The sequence below is a fragment of the Fistularia commersonii genome, chromosome 4 (assembly GCF_037954325.1).
Source record: "Fistularia commersonii isolate RoL2024-O1a breed Wild chromosome 4, RoL_Fcom_v1.0, whole genome shotgun sequence".
Taxonomy (NCBI): Eukaryota; Metazoa; Chordata; class Actinopteri; order Syngnathiformes; family Fistulariidae; genus Fistularia; species Fistularia commersonii.
The window spans coordinates 2,335,175-2,357,282 of record NC_141287.1 but is presented as its reverse complement, the minus strand read 5'-3'; the positions used below and the strand labels follow the sequence as shown (position 1 = coordinate 2,357,282).

At 39.6% G+C, this 22,108-nt stretch overlaps 1 protein-coding gene across 2 annotated transcripts; it reads left to right on the top strand.

Moving 5' to 3' along the window:
- Window positions 1–2,687: 2,687 nt before the first annotated feature.
- Window positions 2,688–20,758, top strand: ttll4 (tubulin tyrosine ligase-like family, member 4). Of its 2 annotated transcripts, XM_086144700.1 has the most exons (22): window positions 2,688–2,824; window positions 4,090–4,193; window positions 4,586–5,103; window positions 5,748–6,198; window positions 6,311–6,428; window positions 6,493–6,557; window positions 6,644–6,707; window positions 9,905–10,023; window positions 10,339–10,449; window positions 11,111–11,187; window positions 11,480–11,674; window positions 11,944–12,026; window positions 13,874–14,002; window positions 14,192–14,314; window positions 14,383–14,481; window positions 14,810–14,944; window positions 16,598–16,735; window positions 17,246–17,333; window positions 17,863–18,073; window positions 18,185–18,252; window positions 18,366–18,436; window positions 18,911–20,758. In XM_086144700.1, the coding sequence occupies exons 3-22, from the start codon at window positions 4,588–4,590 to the stop codon at window positions 19,059–19,061; spliced, it is 3,012 nt and encodes a 1,003-aa protein (XP_086000826.1). In that variant the 5' UTR covers window positions 2,688–2,824; window positions 4,090–4,193; window positions 4,586–4,587; the 3' UTR covers window positions 19,062–20,758. The 2 variants fall into 2 exon arrangements, with proteins under 2 accessions (XP_086000826.1, XP_086000825.1); XM_086144699.1 differs by having other exon boundaries at window positions 4,090–5,103.
- The last annotated feature ends 1,350 nt before the right edge of the window (window positions 20,759–22,108 follow it).

The following is a 22,108-nucleotide window of genomic DNA, read 5'->3' as shown; positions in this document are numbered from 1 at the left end:
AAAGGGCAAGGGGGAGGAAGCAAAAAAATGTGAGAAATCAGTATAAAGAGGAAGGAGGAACGTGTAACTTCCTAAGTAAAGCGGGAGGAGATAGGTGGGAAAGGGGAAGACCTGGTATGAGGAGGAGAAATTAATTAAAACAGTGGAATGAGAGGAAAAGAATTGGAGAAGAAATGTATAAAGTTGGCAGACAGAGAGAAAGTGGTGATGAAGATGAGAAGAAAAAGACAAGATGTGTAATCTTTATTTAAGAAACAGGAAGTAAAAGGCGAAGGGAGAGGATAAAGTGGAAAGAGCAAAAGAATGAAGGTTGAACAGATTGGTAATATTCGGATGTAGAGTGCAGGGGAAAACGAGATGAACAAGGAGACGGGATGTGAGGACAAAAGGCCATTTGTTGAAGGGAGAGAGGTGATGAGATAAAAATATGGAAAGGAAAAGGAGGACAATAAATATATGGTAATGAAATCAATTAGGTACAGGCTGTCCGCTGCCTCTGCACCAAAGTACAAGCACGGACTGGTAGGCTTTGCCTCAAAGGCCAAAAGATGATCATCACAAGTGAAGACAAAAAAAAAATAAGTAATGTGGTTTCAACATGAGTGGAGCTGAATTAAGTCAGTCATGTTTTTTTTTTAGACAACCATTTCAAGCAAACTCAATGAGAAGCTCAGTTTACATGAAAGTGACAGGTGCCCTCTAGTGGCTCTATGTCTCTTTTGTACTGATTACAACGGTTTGGTGGCATTACACAGCAAAAGTGTGTGCAGTGATGTTTGAGGTGATGGATGGAAAATTTCTCAGTCTCAATCTAAAGAGGAAAAAGCCATCTTTTTTTTTGTTTGTTTTTTTAGAAAAATAAGTAGCACATGTTATCTGACACCAGAGACACTCAACAGCTCAGCCTTGTTTCCCACCAAATACATTCAAAATATGTTCATAAACCTATATGTCCAGTTCACTCTGGAAATAAGGGATAACGTTTTTTAGTTTAGCCAAAAGATTATTTGATACAAATCAAACTGTTTTAAGCATTCTTTACAACTTCATGCTCATACTCATATTTCTTGAAGCTTTGTCTGTCAATACCATTTACAGGCTCCCCTCCAACTTGCTTGACTTCTCCTTTGCAGAGGCTCTCCTTCAGTTTTGGAAACCTCTGTTCTTGTGTGCATGGTGATGCTCTGTCTGGAAAGCAAGATGCAACTGAGCACCAAAGGTAAACAGCCTTCATCATAAAGTTGTAGAAAAAAAACATGTTTTCTTATGTACCATAGTTTCACTGGAAAGGGGCTACGTCCTTGAAGAATGTGGCCATCCAGATGGTGTTGAAAACAGCAGGGAGAATCATCAAGACCAGCCTCCCAGAGAACAGCACCATCTACAACTGCCGCTGTCTGAGGCGAGTACAAAAACATCCAGCGTAACCAGTACCTTCAAGCACATTTCTTCCACCTGCTGCCTCTCTGGGAAGATTTAAAGTCCATTTCATCCAAGAACCACAAGACTGGCCCAAAGCCTCGACACTCAGGCAGTGAGACTACTAAATAAACACTCCCTCCCTTTCTGCAACCCCATCCATCTTACACACCACATCCCACCACGACAATAAGATGAACAAGGTCTTACATCTCACATCCCATATAGCATTCCACTCACCTTCATCTACTGCCCTACCCCCGTTCTATTGCACTTTTCTCTCCTGCACTCAAGTTACGTCTATTTCTGCTGTTATAACAAATAGCTGCATAATGCGCTCGAAACTTCTGCTGGCCTTCTCTGGACATTAATGCCACTTGCATGTTCTACAAATACTTTCTATGGCAGTATTAAGATGCTCATAACGATATCTTGTTGTTATTACAATTCTTATTTTGACAATGCAAATAAAGTATGAATTAAAGTATTGAAATATTAATTGATGTATACATATTTTTAATTCCTCTCCCTTCAGCCGCAGGGAATCTCAAAGTCTTTGTACTTAAGACACTTTATAGCAGGGGTGGGCAATTATTTCGGCAAGCGGGCCACATTTTATGTTTAACTTCTATATCATGTAAATTGAACAATATAAAAACTGTAATTTAAATATTTACATTTTTCGGCATTTTATTTCAACTTAATCATTAATGATCATATAAATGCACCGACATTATTTTGAATGCAATCATCCATACAAAATCAAACAAAAGGAAAAATATAGGGAGTTTCTGAATTTATCATTGATTGAAAATTTTTGTTAAGAATATTCAAAGAAAATTGTTTGGCGGGCCGGATGTGGCCCGCGGGCTGTAAAGTGCCCAGGTCTGCTTTATAGCCTTGACTTGTTGCTTTGACACTTTATAGTTTTATTTGTATTTCTTATTCGCCCCCCTTTTTTATATACTGTTTTACAATTTCCTACAATTATTTATTATTGTTATGTTTTACTTGAAACTCGGCCACAACAATTTCCTTCGGGACAAATAAAGTTGTTCTTATTGTTATTCTTATATGAATTAAATACAGTGGAGTGTGTAGTTACAGAAATCAAATATCAACAAAAACTGAACCTCTCTCTATGACTTTTTCAGTTTTATTTTTAAAATCAAATGAAATTAGATCTACGTTCAAGAAATGAACTGTAGTAAATGAGTGTACCGGTTGAGAGCGCTCTGATGCGCTACGACAGTGAACTTTGGTTGAAGCGTTGATATAGACGATCTTTGACCGTGATGTGCTGCTCTGTTCTGTCTGTCTACCACCGAGATGTTGGAGTTTAACGAGTAACAGCTCGACAGCCATGGAAACAACATGTTTGGGGACTTTGCAAGGCGTTGCATAGGTATGGGCTTACACCCACAAATATATAAAAAGTCTAGCTATCATCGGCGGAATATTTGGGTTTACCGGGCGGTCGGAATCGTCGCGTCGACGTTGCTAACGCGCTAACAGTGGTAAATAAAATCGGCCGCTAGCGGGCAGCTCGCTTGCTAGCTAGTTGCTGTGTCCGCTGCGTTAGCATTTACTTTGAAATGCTCCGCCGTGGGTGTTACGGTAAGTGGCGTGAACGGGGATATTTGGATAGAATTGTATGTCTACCTTAACGCTAACAGAATAATTGACGGACAAATTGAACCCCAAGATAAGCGGCTTGTCATTGAAACGGCCGTGAAACTTCCTCCTCCTCAAGGCATCTGTCCCGGTGACAATTCCTGTAGCCCCCGATACCGACGCCGGTTGGCGGGGAAGGGGAAGCTAAAGCCAAACATACCGGGCGTTTCATGGCTACTGCTTTACTCGGATCTCAGCGTGTTGTTTCTTTATACCAACGGTTACCATTTTAACCGCAATCTCCGAAAATAAAGATGATGAATATGTGGAATCTAACCTAGACCGCCATGCTCTATAAAACACCTGTTTCTGCCTGTAGGACGCTTAAAACCAATGTCTTATTCGACCTCAAATACCAGAGCTCCATCCAGAATAATCTCATTTTGAGTCATTGGAAAATGAGTCATTACTGCATCATTGGGAAAATGTGATTTTCTTTTATTTATTGGTGTCACTGCTCTTGCGGTGACCGGCTGGCGCACGGAATAGCATTTTCAACTTTTTTTTCTTTTTTTTTTGGTTTACTATGTTTATAGCTTGTATATTTTAAATATATCCTCCTTTACCTCCCACGTTCTATTACGACTTTATTGGGAACGTAATGACCTTCATCTTCTGGCTCCATTCCGTCACCCAACACGACAGGAATCGCTTGGAGCGCATCACCTAGGTCTGCTCCAAAATAATTGGCAATGACCACCTCCTCTGACTCCTCTCCCGCTTCCATGACAGTCAAATCTTAAAAAACAGCCAAAAAGATCTCCCAAGACCAGTCCCACATCTTAAACCCAGCCTTCGAGTGGCTCCCCTCAGGTCACAGACTCTGCTGTTGCACCTTCAAAACTCAGATGAACTGATGAGCTGTCTTATATATATATATATATATATATATATATATATATATATATATATATATATATATATATATTTTTTTTTTTTTTTTTTTTTTTTCAGATTCTGATTATAAAGCTGCTTTTGCATGTCTTGCACTTTCAGGGCTGGACACCGGACTTGTGTGACACTCCTTGAAGCATGGTCCCTCACTATGAGCCAAAGGGATCCGAAAAAGTGAACACTTCTATTTGCTCGCATCAGTGAAGGTCCTAAAAATCACTTACCCTCCTTTGACCTCATCTATTTCAGTATGAATCACTTTGATCCAGGAAAAGACAGCATGTGCGTGCTTGTTTAAGGACCACCTGAACACTCGATTACATCGGACCTTTTACTGGCTCCCACTTTATCTGTATGGACAGTTATGAGTGCTCTTTGTCTGAATTCTTCAAGACTTTGTGTCAATTCACAGAATTTGACAGGGAATTTGCACCCTGTTACAGCTGACATCTCAAGAGCTGTTTGGAAAGTATTTCATTGCCAGTGGGTGATTAGGTGGTCATTTTACTTTAAAGTTCAGTGTGAAATTCCTTGTCTGCCTCTCAATCCACATCAGAGTATCTTGCCCCAGACTGAACTGTGTCATTGTTTGCTATAGAAATGCCAACCAACCAGTCCTCTCCTTGGGATGGAGGGAAGCCCAGGGCTTGCTCTAATACAGAGAGCCCCACCTGTATTGCAGCCACTAAAGTGCCTTTTAGTCAGACTTCTCAAGATCTGTACAAGACAAAGGATGAAACCAAATCACTCCCTTCTACTGTTGGCTCATTTGCTACCCCTCTGAGGCAGACAACAGCGGCGCTCACTGTAATGGAGAGAGGAACCAGAAATAACATTCATAGCCCATTTACAAGTGTGCCAGATAAGTCTGCAGCCCAGCGACAACAATCAAATGAACTTCAATGCCCAAATGTGTTGCTGGCAACAGGACTGAAGCACGCTTGTAGCCTCAGAGAGACTAGCATCAATGTCTCAATCAATCATGACAGACTTAAGGTTCAGAGAAAATGCTCATCAACCCAAGCCTCTCAGTCGGGAGATGGCGTGGCATCAGTTCAAGGACATGACTCACTCATCAATAAAGAGCCCTCTGTACAGCAAATACCCAACGTGATGGTGAGTAGACTTTTCTAAACATACTCAACATTTTTTCTTACTGGCATGTTTGAGATGTAACCCTATTGAAATTGTTTTATTTTTTTGTCAAAAATAAGACGAAAAGATGATCGTTAAAAGAGCGCCGACATTCAAGAAAAATGATAGGTCCAAGTAAAAAATAAAAAATACTTATCAATACAGTCGGATAGATATAACCAAGGTAAATTAAAATATGTATTGATACAAAATAAATATAAGAATAACTCTTTACAGCTGATACTTTTTTTTTGGCTCTACTATTAAAACATATGGTGTTGACTCAAGTAGCCTCCTTTGGCATTTATGAGCAGTCTCCTTTTTATGGGCCTGAACAGACCAAAAAAAACCTATGTTATTGGATAAATATTGTTACCTTTAAATGAGTTTTGTACAAAGATCAACATTTGAATAATCCTGATCCTTTTTGAACAGTCTTGAGTTCTGATAGGAAAAATACATAATTATTCTGAGGTACAGTTGTCTTTGTGAAATAGCTATATGCTGAAGGGTTGATTTGATTGGATATGGTTGAGCCATCGGCAAAATTAAGCGAGCAATAAAATTATTCATCTGTTCTTTCTCCGCCACATTTGACTTGTCCTGGATTTCTGTTCTTTTCCTAGCTGGTGGCTGCAGACTCGCCCTCCTCGCCCACAGTGCCTCGCCTATGTCTAAACTTTTGTGAACACCAGGGGGAAGCGTTTGGAAAGGAAGTCCTTAACGTGGACGTGACGAAACCAGAAATAAAAAGTGTAACAAGAGATTCTACCAGGAGAATCAGCACAGTAAAAACAATAGCAAAGTTCGGCCAGTCAAAAGTAACAGATTTGGATAATGGGTTGCTTGTAGTAGCTTGTCCGGCACTCATCACGGCAACGAACAACTGTAAACCCCAAACAGCTGCAACACAGGATGTGAACAAGAGAGACTCAGAAAATCAGAGTCTGCAAGGACGATCCCAGCTGACACGCCATAGAATCAGCCATCTTCGAAACGGCCCCCTTCCAGCATCACCCAACACCAAAGCAGGGGCCGCCCTGGGGGAGCCACTCGCTTTATCAGACATTGGGCCAGGTAGTCACAATCTTTGCTGAATGTACAAAGAATATAACCCTCAAATAGAAGATGCATGTGTCCCCTTAACTTCATATAGGAACATTACCAAGTGCATCTGTTTGTTCTATAGACTCAGTGACCTCCAAGATCTCGGCCCTACACATTACACCTCAGGAATTGCCTGTCTACGCTACACCTGCTTCCTGGCTGACTCCCCCTACCTCGGCCACTGAGTCTCACCAATCTGGGTAAGGCTTCCCACAACGTGTCTCTCCCTTTTCTATAGTCTAAAATTCCAAAAATTATTTTCAGCCCAGAGTGTGTTATACAGGAGGGAACACTATCTGATGAGCTGGAGAATGACATCAGCAGTGACAGTAAGATACGGCCTCAGTGTTTCTGATGTTGCGCATTATCACATCTGCTGCGTTGAATACTGATTATGATTTATTTTTCTCCCTAGATGATTCTGAATACTTGTCCATCAATGGCGAGTCATCCCCAGCATCCCTCATGTATCTTTTTAGGTGAGATTCTGCACATTCTCTACATTCATTCACATCCTTGGCATTTCTGCAACTACAAATGCTGCCTGCCATTGATCCACATAAGCTGTTGATGTGGCTTAAGTTCTCTAGCAATTGAATGATATACACATTGCCCCATTTATGCAGAGGTCAGACAACAACATCAGCTTCATGACAATTTTTTTACACAGTCAATTCTGGGAACCGCACCCTGGCAAGTAAAATGAAACAGCATCATTCTTTAAAAAGTGCATATGAGACTTGGATCCCTGAATGGTGCATTCCTTCCCTCCCTTCTGATTTTTTTATAGACAATAAGGCATGATAGAGGTGTAATATTTCTGGCCGGAAAGCTGCTACTTTTTTGAGGTTTTTATGGTGTTTGGGATTCATGGATTTACTTTGCATCTCCTTTTATTTCTGTTCCAAGTGTGTCTCTTGGTGCTCCTTGCCACAGCACTATCAAAACGGGGGTTTGTTTAAGTTGGCATCCAGAGGTATTAATTATACTAGAGTGTGATTTTTTTTTTTTTTTGTTCGGTGATTGTGGGGGTACCCTGCAATATAGGAAGAGGTTAAGGAAAGCTGGGGTGTAACATAGGGAAGGATTGTTTGGGCTTTGACACTCAGATGCACACACACGCATACAGTGAAATGTAAAGCTATGATGTCATAAAAGGGGAATGTGATGTCACATTTGAATATACATAGGTCGGACGGAGTTTAACTCACCAACACAAGAGAAATCTTTAACCTTGAATGGAAGATTATAGAAAGTGTGATAAATGATTAATAATGTATTGGTTTGGAAAAAAATATCTGGAGTTGAAGAAATAGGACGGAAGGGAAAGGAGTTTCTTTCCAAAACATTGCATCTGTCCTCCGAGAAAAGCATGAACTGTCGGCAATAAATTATATGCTCTCAAAAAAGTGCTGTGCTTATACATATAACTTTTAGCTGCCAGTTATTCTAATAATTGATTAGAAAACATTTTATACATATTGCAATAGATAATGCTGATTTTTTTTTTAATGTTAACTCATCAGACACAGTGTTATCGAGGTTTCTATGACAGTGCTTTGAATATCTTCAGGCTTTTGAGGATGTTGTATCAGACGTAGGGAAATTAGCAATTCACATATTTGGGAATTTTTCATAACATACGAGAGATCAGATGACTTATATTTATCCCGAGTGTGTGCACATAGTAAGCACTGAAGTGAAGCTTTTGTATTTTCCACACCAGTCAAATCCCATCAAGCCTATCATACAAAAATAAACACTAGAGCGGCCAAATCTCCTCATGACAGGAATATTTCTGGATTGTTTAAGGGCCTTTTCACACCTGCATTGTTTACTTCCGCTCAATCAGACTGACACAAAAAACCCTCCTCTCCCAACCTAATTTGGTATGCTTAGGCCTTTTAGATCAGGGTTAGACCTGTTCTTGGTTTGTGATTAAGACGCACTAACAAAGACCTGGTCATACAGATGTTTGTCTACTCAAAGAAGGGGGGCTCTGTTTCATGATGGTCGTGCAAAGGTTTGCGGGGATGGTGGTGGGGGTCTTACTCATGTACGATCGTAATTTTTGGTCCAGGTGATGACTGACCGTTTGTTCAGGTCATCAGACTACAGAATCAACATAATCCATGATCCTAATTTGACCACTAAAATGACATAAAACATCAGTTCCTCTTGTTTCATTCTCTCTCCGTTCTTTGTTAATAGCCTGAAAGCAGCAGAGTGTGGTGGAAAGGTCTGCTGCTTTGTGTGTCGCATTGTTCTCTGCTGTGATGGCCTCAACAGTAGAACTCCCTACCAAAAACTCGCAGCTGATTCTTTGCTTAAAATAGCCTGGATATGGATCACTATTGTTGCCTCCCTCCCCCTGCATACAGCTGATTTGTTTATGTGGTCAATTAGGTCCTCCCACAAACACACACAACCTGTACATTGCTCATGTATGAGGAGTATAGTTATAAGATAGCTCTGTGTGGCGATTAATGCCATTGTGTACTTGTCACTGCCCGAAGGACTGTACCCAGCTGGAGAAAATCATCAGCATCCACTCTCCCTTCATCTTTTTATCTCTCATTCCTTCCTATATGACTGTCATGTGAGTGCTCTTTGGTTTGTACATTCAACTTTAAGTGATGGTATGAGTTCAGGTCAATTGAAGTGGGCACATTTTCTGGACTGTAGGTACCCAGTTGAGTAAATACCACAGGGACTCCTGTAAACCTGTGAATTTTAGTTTTTGGTTTAAAAAAAAAAAAAAGACAAGGTGAAATGTATTATTATTTGCATTTTTTTGAAATACTATGAAAGCAGCCTGAGTTGTTTATTGATCAAGATGGTGCTTTATTGTTGGAAGATGTTAAGTGTTATTCAGACACTAATGAATGTAGTTGTAATGCGTTCTTGCTGTAACCACCAATTGTGGTTTATGTCCACACTTAAACTCAAGATGTGCCTCAGCACATCTATGGTCAATGTGGTCTTATCAGAATTGCTGATGCTTTTGACTCCTGTTGCTTCCAACAGGCATCCATTTTAATTATTCTCATGTACACTTAAATATCCCTTGATGTTATTTGCCTTTTATGTTTGTTTTACCAGGTTGGTCCACTTTGTCAAGTGAAACCTGTGTGACAAATAGCGTGTTTGGTATTTTCCTTTAAATGGAGACATATTTTTAACCCATTTTATTCCAATGTTTTGCTGGCAAGCAAAAAGCAATGACTGATAAAGAAAGAATACACACTTTTAGATTATTGTTTTCATCTGGCAATAATACATAATTCCTCCAGGTGGCAACAGTGAGATACACCTGTGTGATGGTGGAGTGGAACAATGAAGATTCTTGTCATCGATTTACAGAAATAAAAGCGCATTTATTGAGATAAGATCCCAAAAAAGTCTCTTCAAATTATTGCCACACACTTCATAGATCTCTCAGATCTGTACAATTCTGCGATAAGACAGATTTGATGCAGTATATTTAATTGGTATAATGTAAACAAATTCTGTTCATGCTGCATTCTACCATTTGTAATGAACTTCAGTATTCTATACCAATAGGATATTGATTGTTCTGGCTATCGGTTCTGGACTTAAATTTTTCAGGTCGGTCGTTCCTCATACACATTTTCCCTCGCACCTGCCGCTCTCTCACTTTGACTGTCATTTCTAGTATTGAGGAGCCGATGACATTGGAGGCGGAAGATAACCACATGGAAAGACGAGCCCTGGTTCCCAGCTTGTTCCCTCTTCTCCCTCCAACTTTGTACTTCAGCACTGCCAGTGAAAAAGGTCAGGTGAAAGCATAGTAGCTCCAGCTGTGGCTGACTGAACATATAAAGGGCAGGACAGAGAAATGTGGGAATTATTGCAGGTCAACAACAACAGAACCGCATAACTGAACGTGAATATAACATTTTTTATCGCCTTTCACTTGCGATAAACGCTTGATGTAGTCAAACCTATTCAATTATTTTGCGTGCAGTTTTTAGCAATCTCAATCCAATCTTGTATTTTATTGTTACAACCTCTGTCACTATTTACGTTCTCGTGGCAAATACAATGCAGTTATAAATTAAGTGCAACTTGGTTACTCTTTCTCCGCAGTGGAAATGCTACCTGTGGAACAAAGACGACTGTTAAAATGGAAGATGAGCACAGTCACGCCGAATGTTGTTAAAAGCACAATTGCAAGGTCTCACTTCAAAGTCACCAAGAGTAAGTATCACAGCGTTGCAACAGCTCTAGTCCATTTTCCATGATTTGACAAGAAACCTTAGACTTGTCTCAAAGGTTCTCGATGCTCTAAAGCTGTTGCATGGAAACGGGGGCCGGCTGAGATCTCAAGTTCCGCACTTCACACAAAATGTGTGAAACATAGAAGTTGCACTGCAGCCAACACCAAGTAGGATAGAAGGGGGGTAAAAGAGTACACCTATAAAGATGATGCAACTTTCATCACAGGCTGCAATTTGTTAAGGAATAAAAATCAGCTGTTAATTTTGAAATAGCAACTGATCATTTAGCACAGACAGTGTTAATTTTTTTTATTATCTGTATATGGAATCTATCAAAAGATCGGTGGCTATAGTTTTCATAAAACATTTGTCCTGACTTGTTTACTTGGGTCTTGGTCATAGGTATGTTTCATTCAACAACTTAGCTCACCTACATCGTAACTTAGCCTCAAATGTGGGTTTAATAGTTGTACAACTTCTGCTGATAAGAGGAGAAATATACCCTAAAGCATTATTCACCCTGGGGAAATCCTGTATTTAACAATATGGCGATAATTGAAAACAAGCACCTCCTGTTTTGTGGTACACTCCCTCAGCATGCTTTTCTACTGTCTCTTAATTGTTACCCTTTTCTTGTTTAGAAAGCCATGACTGGTTGGGCTGCTGGGGGCATCACATGAAGTCTCTTTGCTTCAAGACAATTGGAGAGCACCAGAAGGTAAGGGGCTACTTACTCTTCACAACAGAGATCACTTATCCTCATCGAAGACTCCAATCACAGTAGCAATTCAGTTTATGTACCCACAATTGAACCCAGGCCTACATTGAGCCTCTGCAGTTTCATCTCTAGACTCCAAGGTCCTGACAATACATAGGACAGGAGGCTTCCATTTACTTTGTGGGCAGTGCATGGCAGAAAAATAATAAAGCTTTGTCAAAATCAGGTTCTCGTACATCTCTAAGATCTACAATTGCTGTCGACATGATGGTGTTTTTGTGTTTGTTCCCAGTTAAATCACTTCCCAGGGACGTTCCAGATAGGCAGGAAGGACCGCCTGTGGAGGAACTTATCAAGGATGCAGGTTCGATTTGGCAAGCAAGAGTTCAACTTCTTCCCCCGCACATTCATTCTTCCCCAAGACATCAAACTGCTCCGCAAGGCCTGGGAGGACGGAGGCTACCGACAGAAATGGATCATCAAACCTGTATGCCATTTCTCTTTTGGTCATTTGCTTTTTACTGTAATCCACTATCCATCTCAAAACACTGAAGTGATTATTGATCATAATTCTGCTTTTGTTAGCTTTATGCAGCTCTCAGATCAAGGCTTTTCTCATTCCATACTAGTCTCTTGGGAGACTAGATTTCAAAAGAAGTCACCAACATTACGCCACATTTGAATTTTTATTCTGTATATTTTTTGGGTGATGTACTTGTAGCGATTATTTAATATTTCTCTCTCACTTTTTCTTAGCCTGCCTCAGCCAGAGGGATTGGTATCCAAGTTATCCACAAATGGAGTCAGATGCCACGCAAGAGACCCCTTCTGGTCCAAAAGTAAGTGGTCAGGTAATTTAAAATGTGGTGAGCACTATGTGCAATACATGCCGTGTTTTCCGGACTATATGGCGCATTGGGATATAAGCCGCACCCACTAAATTTTAAAAGCAAAAAATGATTTTACATATATTAGCCACACCGGATTATAAGCTGCAGATATCCTCGGTGAGAAATGAGATATTCACACGGAAAGATTTTAAAAATGTTTATTTACATACCTTAATTGTTTGCAGCATGGCTGATCAAGCACAGAAACCGCTTCTTCTAGATTAGCGGCATCGCTATATAAACCGCAGGGTTCAAAGCGTGGGAAAAAAAGTAGTGGCTTATAGTCCGGAAAATACGGTAATCACTTGACTTGAATTTCTTCACTTGAAGATATTTCACCCCTTACCCGAGAGGTTTCTTCAATTCTAATGACCTATGGGGAGTTTCCAAATGAGCACAAACTGGGGGTATTCAGAACTCTACATAACCAGGATAAGAACATCCAATCAACCGCCGAAGGAAGCAAGACCAAGGTACAACACATCAAGAAAGCCTTGAGATCCTGTGGCAACCCTAACTGGGCCTTTGCCAAATCAGAAACCACCAGACGCAGGAATGTAGAACAGGAGGAAGACAACACCAAACAAAAGAAAACTGTCATACCTTATGTTGCTGGTGTTTCGGAGAAGCTCCGAAAGGTGTTCAACAAACTCCATACACAGGTAAATTTCAAATCCCACAACACCCCGAGAAAAAAAACTGGTGGACCCCAAGGACAAAACACCCAGGCAAAGGATAGAGAATGTGGTTTATGCCGTCACTTGCACTGGGGATTGTGATGATGTCTGCATTGCAGCGACCAAACAAACTCTGCACAAATGGATGACCCAACACAGCCACCACTTCAGGACAGGACTCTGTGGTCCACCTACACCTCAAGGACAAGGGCCATTCTTTTGAACACAGCAATGTCCGTACTCTAGCCAGAGAAGACAGATGGTTCGAGAAAGGAGTCAAAGACGCCATCTTTGTCAAAACAGAAAAAAACATCTCTGAACACAGGAGGGGGGCTCAAACACAACCTTTCACAAACCTATAATACCGTACTAGGATCGGTAACAAGACAGATTTGCACACATGGACCAGGACCATCTACACCCTCCAAACAACCAGGGAAGACCCACCACCAGAACCAGCCCCCAGTAACATCCACGTGAGCTTCAGTTCGAGTGATCCAACAGGATTTGCTCTCTTGTTGGGTTTACCTATTCACATACCAATCCAGGTAATCCCACAAAGTTGCTCTTTTGTTCCAACGAACAACGCTCCCGCTAGCATAACAACCCCCTTCGACCTAGTTTCTGCCGATCAACTCTTCCATTTACGCAACAAGCCACCATAACCTAGACCTGCCCAAAACCCTGGTAGTTATATTGTGAAACTCCCCAGAGGTCATTAGAACTGAAGAAGCCTCTTAGATGAGGGGTGAATTGTCCTCAAGTGAAGAAATTCAAGTTTGGTCGCCAAGACAAGACGATTTCGACAAGAATTCGCCATGAGCTGGATGACGGAGACCTAATCACTTGTTCTTGAACTGTCGTTTGGCAGGTCCATTATGTGCTTCTTATATTTCAAAGTATTTTTGACACATTTTTCATCTGATATCCTGCTAAGAATGTGTTCATCATCTATTACGCTCCAGTTGGTGTGTTATTCATTGTGTTATTCTTGTTTGGGGTTCATCTCAAGCTGTTCCTACAATGGCAGCAGATGATGGAACGCACCAGCATTGCATTGCTTCATGAGCTGACAGACATTATCTCAAACAAGTAAAGCATTGTCTTGTTTTTTTAAAGGTATCTTCACAAGCCCTACCTCATCAGCGGAAACAAGTTTGATCTGCGGATCTATGTCTACGTGACATCCTACGACCCTTTACGCATTTACATCTTTTCTGATGGACTAGTTCGCTTTGCCAGCTGCAAGTCAGTCCCCATATTTTCAACAGTTACATTAAAGTAGAGTGCTCATATAATTGTATCATTGTGTTCCTGACGCTTTGTTGCTCAGACCTTGGTTTAGTTCTGAAACTGTGGTTCTTAAAAAATCCCTCTGAGGTTGATAGATATTTAACATATTTAACAGATATTTAGCACCTCTCTCACTCCCTCCAGGTACTCGTCTTCCATGAAAACGCTTGGTAACAAGTTCATGCATCTTACCAACTACAGTGTCAATAAGAAGAACTCTGAGTATCAGGCGAACAGTGACGACAAAGCTTGCCAAGGACACAAATGGTAAGAACAGGAGAGTTAATAATGCACTCTGTACTGTGGCTCAAAAACTCAATTAATTGTCTTTACAGGGCTCTGAAGGCCTTGTGGCAGTACCTTGGCTCTAAAGGAATAAACACCAATTTGATATGGGAGAAGATTAAAGATATTGTGATCAAAACCATCATTGCGTAAGTATTTTGTTTTTTTTCCTATCACTTGTTACTGATACATCAATTTGTGTTTTCTCTTTGCTCAACATGACAAAACAAGCCTTGATGTGTTTTCTCCCATGCTGTATTTAAAAAAATATTTCATTTGTAAAATCTATAATGTTGTCTTTGCTTTTTTTACTGAGTAACTAAAAGAATGATATGACTCGTTACTTCATCCATATACAGACACATCCTGATAAATCCTGATTATTAGATTTGAAGAGTTTTGTATGAAATGTTATGATAACATTCCGAATGGGTCATTTTCTGAGAGAAATTCTATATCGCTTGTGTTGGTTGTTAGGTCAGAACCGTATGTTAACTCTCTCCTGAAGATGCATGTTAGAAAACCTTACAGCTGCCATGAACTGTTTGGTTTTGATATCATGCTGGATGACAACCTCAAACCTTGGATCCTTGAGGTCAACATATCGCCAAGGTGAAATACACACTTACAAAACACTTTCTGTATCTTTTCAATTAATGATGTATCTGTTTCGAGCACGGATCAGCTACTTTTGGGTATTCGTTTGATACACTCTCCTATCATTAAGAATTTGCCAAATTTACCTTTTTTATTTAATCATATTTTTTTTTTTTTTTTTTTTAATAATTATAGAACTTATTTAATAATTGTATGGTATTATTAAGCATTAATGATATTAGTCTATGTGTAGACACTGATCATGTTCACAATACTTATCAACAATCATTTAACAAAGGAAGAATACAGATAAATATCAATATGCAACTCTATTTCCTTAAATCTTTGCAAGTTTTTGCTTTTTCAAAATTTCACTCCTACAACATTCCGGGGAAATTACAATGTCCTATTTTCACAAGCCACTGACATTTTTTCACGAATCATACACTGTGTTGCACCATGTTTGCACAAGTTGTCAACTATGTAACATACAAAAATGAACTTTCAGATTTTTAAATCATTCTTATCAAATTTTGAACTTATCACCAAATCAACAGCTTTTTACCAACATTTTCATTTGTTACAGTAAAACATATGTGTTAAACTGAAAGGCCCTAAATAATGACTATGTTTAGCACAGCCTAGTTGATTTTTCAGTTTTACTTCAAAAGTAATTATTCAGTAACTAAGGCTTTCCTATCGGGAGATATTTGATAAAGTTAATAGACGTGACATAGTCATGTGACAACAGAGAGACGAGAGAGAAATGACACTGAGTGACGCTTCAAGCGAGTTAATACAGAAAAATGTATCTCCTGCAAAATGTTTCTTAGATCTAAAGCATAATTTTTACCTTTTTACGTTTACCTCATTTTGGAATCACCTGTTGCGATAAATCCATAGTTCAAGTAGAACTCCTGGTTTTGTTTGTCAAAAGCTTCTTTTTCTTGGAAGTTTTAGGCTCTTCTTCTTCCTCTTCACTGGGCCTTTTCCCCGCTGAGAGAAACTTTCCAAAGATGTCTGTTTTTTACTCATTTTGCTAGCTTGTGGGTTACGTTTTTGGCACTCAAGTGACCGAGATGTAACCGAGAAAATCCAGTCAGACTCAGATAATAAGTCCAACGGAAATCAGTAATTATTTCTTGGGTAGCCCGGTACCAATTGATCCATGGACCAGTACCGCTCCGGGGGTTGGGGACCACTGCCCTATATGAACACCCATAAACAAAACATGCATTAAAGGGCTTTGCTTTGGTTTAACGCCAGTTGATGAGTCTATACATTGGCATAGAACTGCCATATACAGAATGTGCCCTGGTGACGATTCTACGATCTCTCTGTTTTGGAAGATTGTCTACGCATTCTGATCCTTCACGATTTAATATGAAACATTTTTTTAGTAGCAAAAAAAATGAGATGCAGCACACTGGTAAGTGGTGCTAATGCCTGCGGGCAACCCATGGCAAGCTTGTGCATGCAACACCATGTTGATGATTGTTTAGAGTGATTTTTCTGACAAAGTGAAATCTTAAACTCAATTCAACTCAAACTTGAAATGCTCCTGAAAATACGATTGTGCTCAATCATCTGGATTAATCCTGTGTTGATTAATCCAGCAGGGATATATCTCTCAGGAGTCAGTTGATAACCATTGTGTTTTTGGTTCAGCCTCCACTCCAACACAGCACTGGACGTTGCCATTAAAGGGCAGATGGTCAGAGACCTCCTCAATCTGGCAGGTTTTCGGATTCCACAAAAATGGGAGGTGGTCACCCCCTGCAGCAGTTCCTCCAGCCCCCCCAGCAGGTAGTTGAGTTGGTTGTATTTGTGTGCATATATCAGAGGTGGTATGAAAAGATATTTGATAGTACATGATGCAAAAAATAATAATAATCTACATCCAGGCACAGTACAGTGTGTATACAGTATCCAGTGTTGTAAATTTATATTGTAATTTGATTGTCAAGAGTTCCAGTGCTTAGTTACCTTTGCTCAACTTGACTTTGACATTAGATGAAATTAATCCTATGGCTCTTCCAGGCTTTAATATGTTACTAGACTAATTAAATGTAGACAGTTAATAGGTCATTTGAGAGGTTTTGCTAAAGGAATAAATCAGTCGACTAATAGAAGACCCTTTCTCTGTTTAAATTCATGGGAGAAGTCACTTTGGGTCCAATGACTAGCACATTCACCTACTGTGGCCCCTGCATAACAAATGTGTTTCACTTTCTTAATAGTTTTCTGTTTTAAAATCAAACTTCACTTAGGATTCAGTTGTCAGTTCATAATGTGTCAATGCATGTGTGCACGCAGTGCAAGCAAGGACAAGACCAAGCCAGATATATCTGCTGATGAGAAGGTCAAACGGACATTTTATCTCACACAGCGCTACGCTGACCAGGTATGCACACACGCACACACACACGCACACACACACACACACACACACACACACACACACACACACACACACACACAGAAAGTAGAAAGTGATTGAATGACAAGTAAGTGTTTCTTGAATCAAAGATTAATTACAAAAATTTTATTTTGATCATTCAAAGTGCCTTGAGAGTTTGGTTGTGTCTTTAGCTGTACAATAGTCACTGGCCTTAGACTGTTCAAACACAGATAATGAGAAAAAGTTTTTTGTCATTATCGCTTTTTGTCTGTTTCTTGATTAAATTCTCTGAATGATGTGTTTTGTAGACCGCTGTACACCGCCAATAATCAACTTTCACTAACTATGTTGGCCTGATGGATTTTAAATTGACACGATATATACTTTATAAATCACAGTGGGAAAGAAAACAAACCATTTAATGATACCGGCATCCTAAACAACGGCAAGATTTTCTAGTGAAACTTTTTAGCTCTTGCCATTATTTTTGGAGGTTGACATCATGATTGTTTTTTTTTTCTGTGTCCTTCAGGAGTTTCTCTCAACTGTGCTGCAAGTTTTGACTCCAAGTGATGTCTACGTCCTCGCAGAGACTGAAGATGAACTCAGTCGCAGAGGAGAGTTTGAGCGAATTTTCCCCTCTGCAACATCATCCCGATACCTTCGCTTCTTTGAATGTACAAGGTACCTCAACATTCTGCTGGACCAGTGGGAACAGAAGTACTGGAACAACCGGGACAAAGGTGGGACAGATCTGACTGACATGTCACCAATAAATCTGTAACAATAAGCAATCCGGTGTGTGTCTTGGTTTTCTAACTGTTATAATTCATGAAGGCTTTTTTAATCTACAGGCATCAGTGTGCTGAGGCATCTGTGTCAACAAGGAGTGCATCTTGGAACTGGTGATCCTGCACACATGGTGAGAAATGATTTTCTCACACAGTGTAAATAAGTTCTTATGACACACAAAAGTGCTTTGCTATAAAATGTTTCCCATCTGTGTTTTTTTTTTTTGTTACTTTATCCTGCTAGTGGTCCAAGTGTAGCTACATCTCCAAGTTTGAACCCCTCAGACAGGAGCTCAACAGCCCATCAAGATCCAGGTATACTAATGCATGTGCACAAGTATACACACACACACACATATACTGCTTCTTTGCTCTCGTTGTGAGCTTTACTTAAACTTGAAAAGTGAAAGTGAGGAAAAAAGATACTCAAGAAAAAAGATTCTCACCTGACATTCTTTTATGCACTGCATTTTACTTCAATGCAATTAAATCCCAAACTAATAAATGTGGTGGACGTTGAAAAACAAAATTGTTGACTGAATAGTTTATAAATTTTATTCATTGGATGACCCTTACTTTCTTAGTTGGAGTTGTTGTATACAATTGCAAACTAAAAAAAGCTTTAAGTTGCATGACATGACCACTTTAATGAGTGGGTCATTTGGAAAGTAACAAGTCTGCAGTGAAGAGGGAAACAATCTGATCTCGTTTTATTTAATACCGTCTTTACTAACACAAGGTAAATAGTGTTTCTAACTATCTCCATATATCTCTTGCCTGGTTTTCCAGGGTGGTGGTCAGCCATCAGCACCAGTCCGACTTCGGTGAAGAGGATGATGGTTCTGACAGAGAAGCCTCTGTTTCCAGCCTGCCAGTCACAGAAAGCCCTGGATCCAGTGTCACCAGCAGTGCCAGTACCAGTCCTCTGCTTAGTGTGTGACCACTGATTTGCAGACAGGATACTCAGCTCCCAGATCCCACTAATAATGAGATTGTGGCCACAGCCCGAAACCCCTCTCTAGTGACTTTGAAGAGTGACCACTGGTGTGTTAGTAACATGGGCAACTTTGGTATTTTCATCCTCAGTCTTGTTTCTGACATTTAAATAATAATAGACCCGCTGTTGTGGGAGATATCCCCAAATACGCTGTTTTATGTCACTTACAAGCTCAGGTTATGTTGAGATTTTTTTGAGTTACCTCTAAACTGTTTATGCAGTGCTACTATATTCTCGCATCTTCTGAAATTAAACAGACACATGTCACTGTTGCCAGACACTGACAACTTGAGCCTTCCAGTAGAAACAACACAATGAGGTTGGAATTTGACACAGAATAGGGTCCCCGTGTGATAATGGTGCTGTCACGGTGATGGCTGCGAACTATTGAAACTTTGCAAAAAACGTTGGTCCTTCTTGAGCTTTTGGACATAAAGGGAAGATAGGATCATCGTTGAAAAACACTCGACTCATCAACTATGCAGTTCACATGTGCCTATTCTGCTGTTGTTGTTATGGACCCAGTTTAAGAAGCAGAAATTGTTGAAACGCCTGTCCAGCCTCACAATTTATCTGTGCTGAACTTGGAACCGCATAATAATGATGTTTTCAAATTTACCAGATTATCAGTTCTTGACTGCTTCTTTGTGCTGGCCGTCTTGAGAGTTCCTGTTCTTATTATATCCTAAAGGGAATCCAGTTCAGATTACATTCACTGAGATGCCATTTTTAGTGAGTTAATCTACTTGAAAAGAAATCTGAAAAAAAAGTCTCCCTTAGCCAATCTTTTATAATAAACTATGGTGGGTTACAATCAAAATAAACATTGTTATTATGAGGTTTTTTCATCTACTTAGGCCGAAGATTGGCAACTTGTCGGATCTCTGTTAACTCACTATGTTGAGTCAAAGATGGTATGAAGAGTCATCCTGGCAACACACTTAAGAGTCTTCTAAGGGAGATTTCCCTCTCAAGGACATTCCTGATCAATTATACTTGAAAATGTGAAAACGCTTTATATTTCATGTCCCAAAGTTGTACCATCATGAATTTATCAGAATGGTTAAATGGGGAAAACCTGCCATTACATCACCCAAAGCCAAAAGGTTAGTTTGCGATGCACTGCCAAAGTGAACTTTTAATGGTATTCTGCATCTTTGGGACATGACAGGTGGTTTTGTAAGTTATATGTTTTTGTATGCAGAGTACATTGCAGTTTGTAAAATTATCCTGTATTCACATCAATATGGGAAACATACAAAATCAATGGTACTGTCATTCACCACAGGGTTTTCTCTAGAAGGTTGGATGCTGCTGCTATCATTGAACAAAGACCATTTCACAGTGATTCCACTGGCTGTCGAGCTGTTAAATAAAATAGTAAGTATGGGAAAATTAGCTAATTTCACCTTACATGGCAGCCAAGTTGCCACAATGATTCTTAACGGTTTCAGAGTGAGTATATCTAACTGTGTGATTTTTTTTTTTTTTTTTTTTTTTTAATATGCTTGAAGTGTAAAAATGAAATTGCAATCATAGTGTTTTCTACTAACTTAACAGATGTAACAGTTTAATACAGAAGGGCTAGGTAGGTCACTCAGGAATAATGATTTGGAAATAAAAGCATTTGGGGAACAGCTCCTACGATTAAGGTTGTTATTTCTGATTGGTTAATTTGTTAAAATGTTTAGTCTTGAAAATCAATTTTCTCATTTTTCTTTTTTTCTTTTTTTGTCATTTTTTGGCCTTAGCTTCTCTCTCATTTCATTTCAAATTTATATTCCTTTCCTCTGTTCCTAGGTTTCCTCCCCATTTTCCTTTTTTTTTTTTTCTTGTCGCCTCCACCTTCATGCAAAACAGAACCGAGACCATGCTAATTCTAAATGCGTCGGGACGCTTAAGCAGTTGTAAACTATTAATATCCGAGCTTTTCTCTCAGCTCCAGTGCCAGGTCCATTTGGTTCGCCGCATTTATTAATAGAAAGAACCTGTAACTGCTGTCAGTAGTTTGACTCGTATACCATTTCAACGCGCATATCTAAATCTACCTGCTTTAATGAAATCGGAATTTAATGTTACATAACCGGCGTGTTTTTTGCTTGTCAGCAGATGAACTGAAAGAGGGAAAGCTAAGGTCAGGAGCGAGTGGCCTTTTAATTTCTCGCTGCATATAGCAGTCAACTTGTTTGGTGTGTGTATAAATAGTTTGAAATATAATGACACTTTGAGAAGTAAGCCGTGGTTGGGTTTAAGCAACCGCTGAGGGCTTCGGGAGCAAAACAACTGCAGTAAGAGTGAATATTCTCTAGATTTTAACCAGGTTGCCCACAAATGACAGTCCTGCAAAATGTAAGAATAATTCTGATTCCCCAGACCATAAGCCCATGCTGAACATTTCAGTTTGCATGTAAAGAGTGTGAATGTTGTTGAACACCAGGCAGTAATAAATCACACTGTATCATCTCATCCTTGCTCTGCTTCCTAGTGAACAGTTGATAAGAAAAGTCCTTCCTAGCATACTGAAAACTTTTGAAGTTTTGCCTACCATTTAATCGGTTAAGTCCTTTGTTCACAAAATGTTGGATTTTAAGTCATTCAGTCGCCGTTCAACCATCTTCAGTTACATTCTTAAGAAAGTTGTTTTGCCTACCAGTCAGAAGAATGGGTATGTATGTGAGAACACCTTGTTGGGAAAGGGTGATCATTTTTTTCTTTGTGTTTGAAGAACATAAATATTGCCATTTACCAACTGGGTTTAAGCTCTGGAGATTGCAAAATTGAATTTCCAAATTTGAATTTTAAAAGCAAGGGAAGATTTGTTAGCCATGCTTACTTTATCTTTATATTGACCTTTTGATCCGTCTGTGATTCAATGCAGCAAAAAGCAGTTTTAATGCTGCACAGATTATCTCAGCTACAAACGGTGTTTCCAGGTGGACTTTTCAGCATTTATCGATAAACCGTACTGTCACAACGAATCATAAACCCTG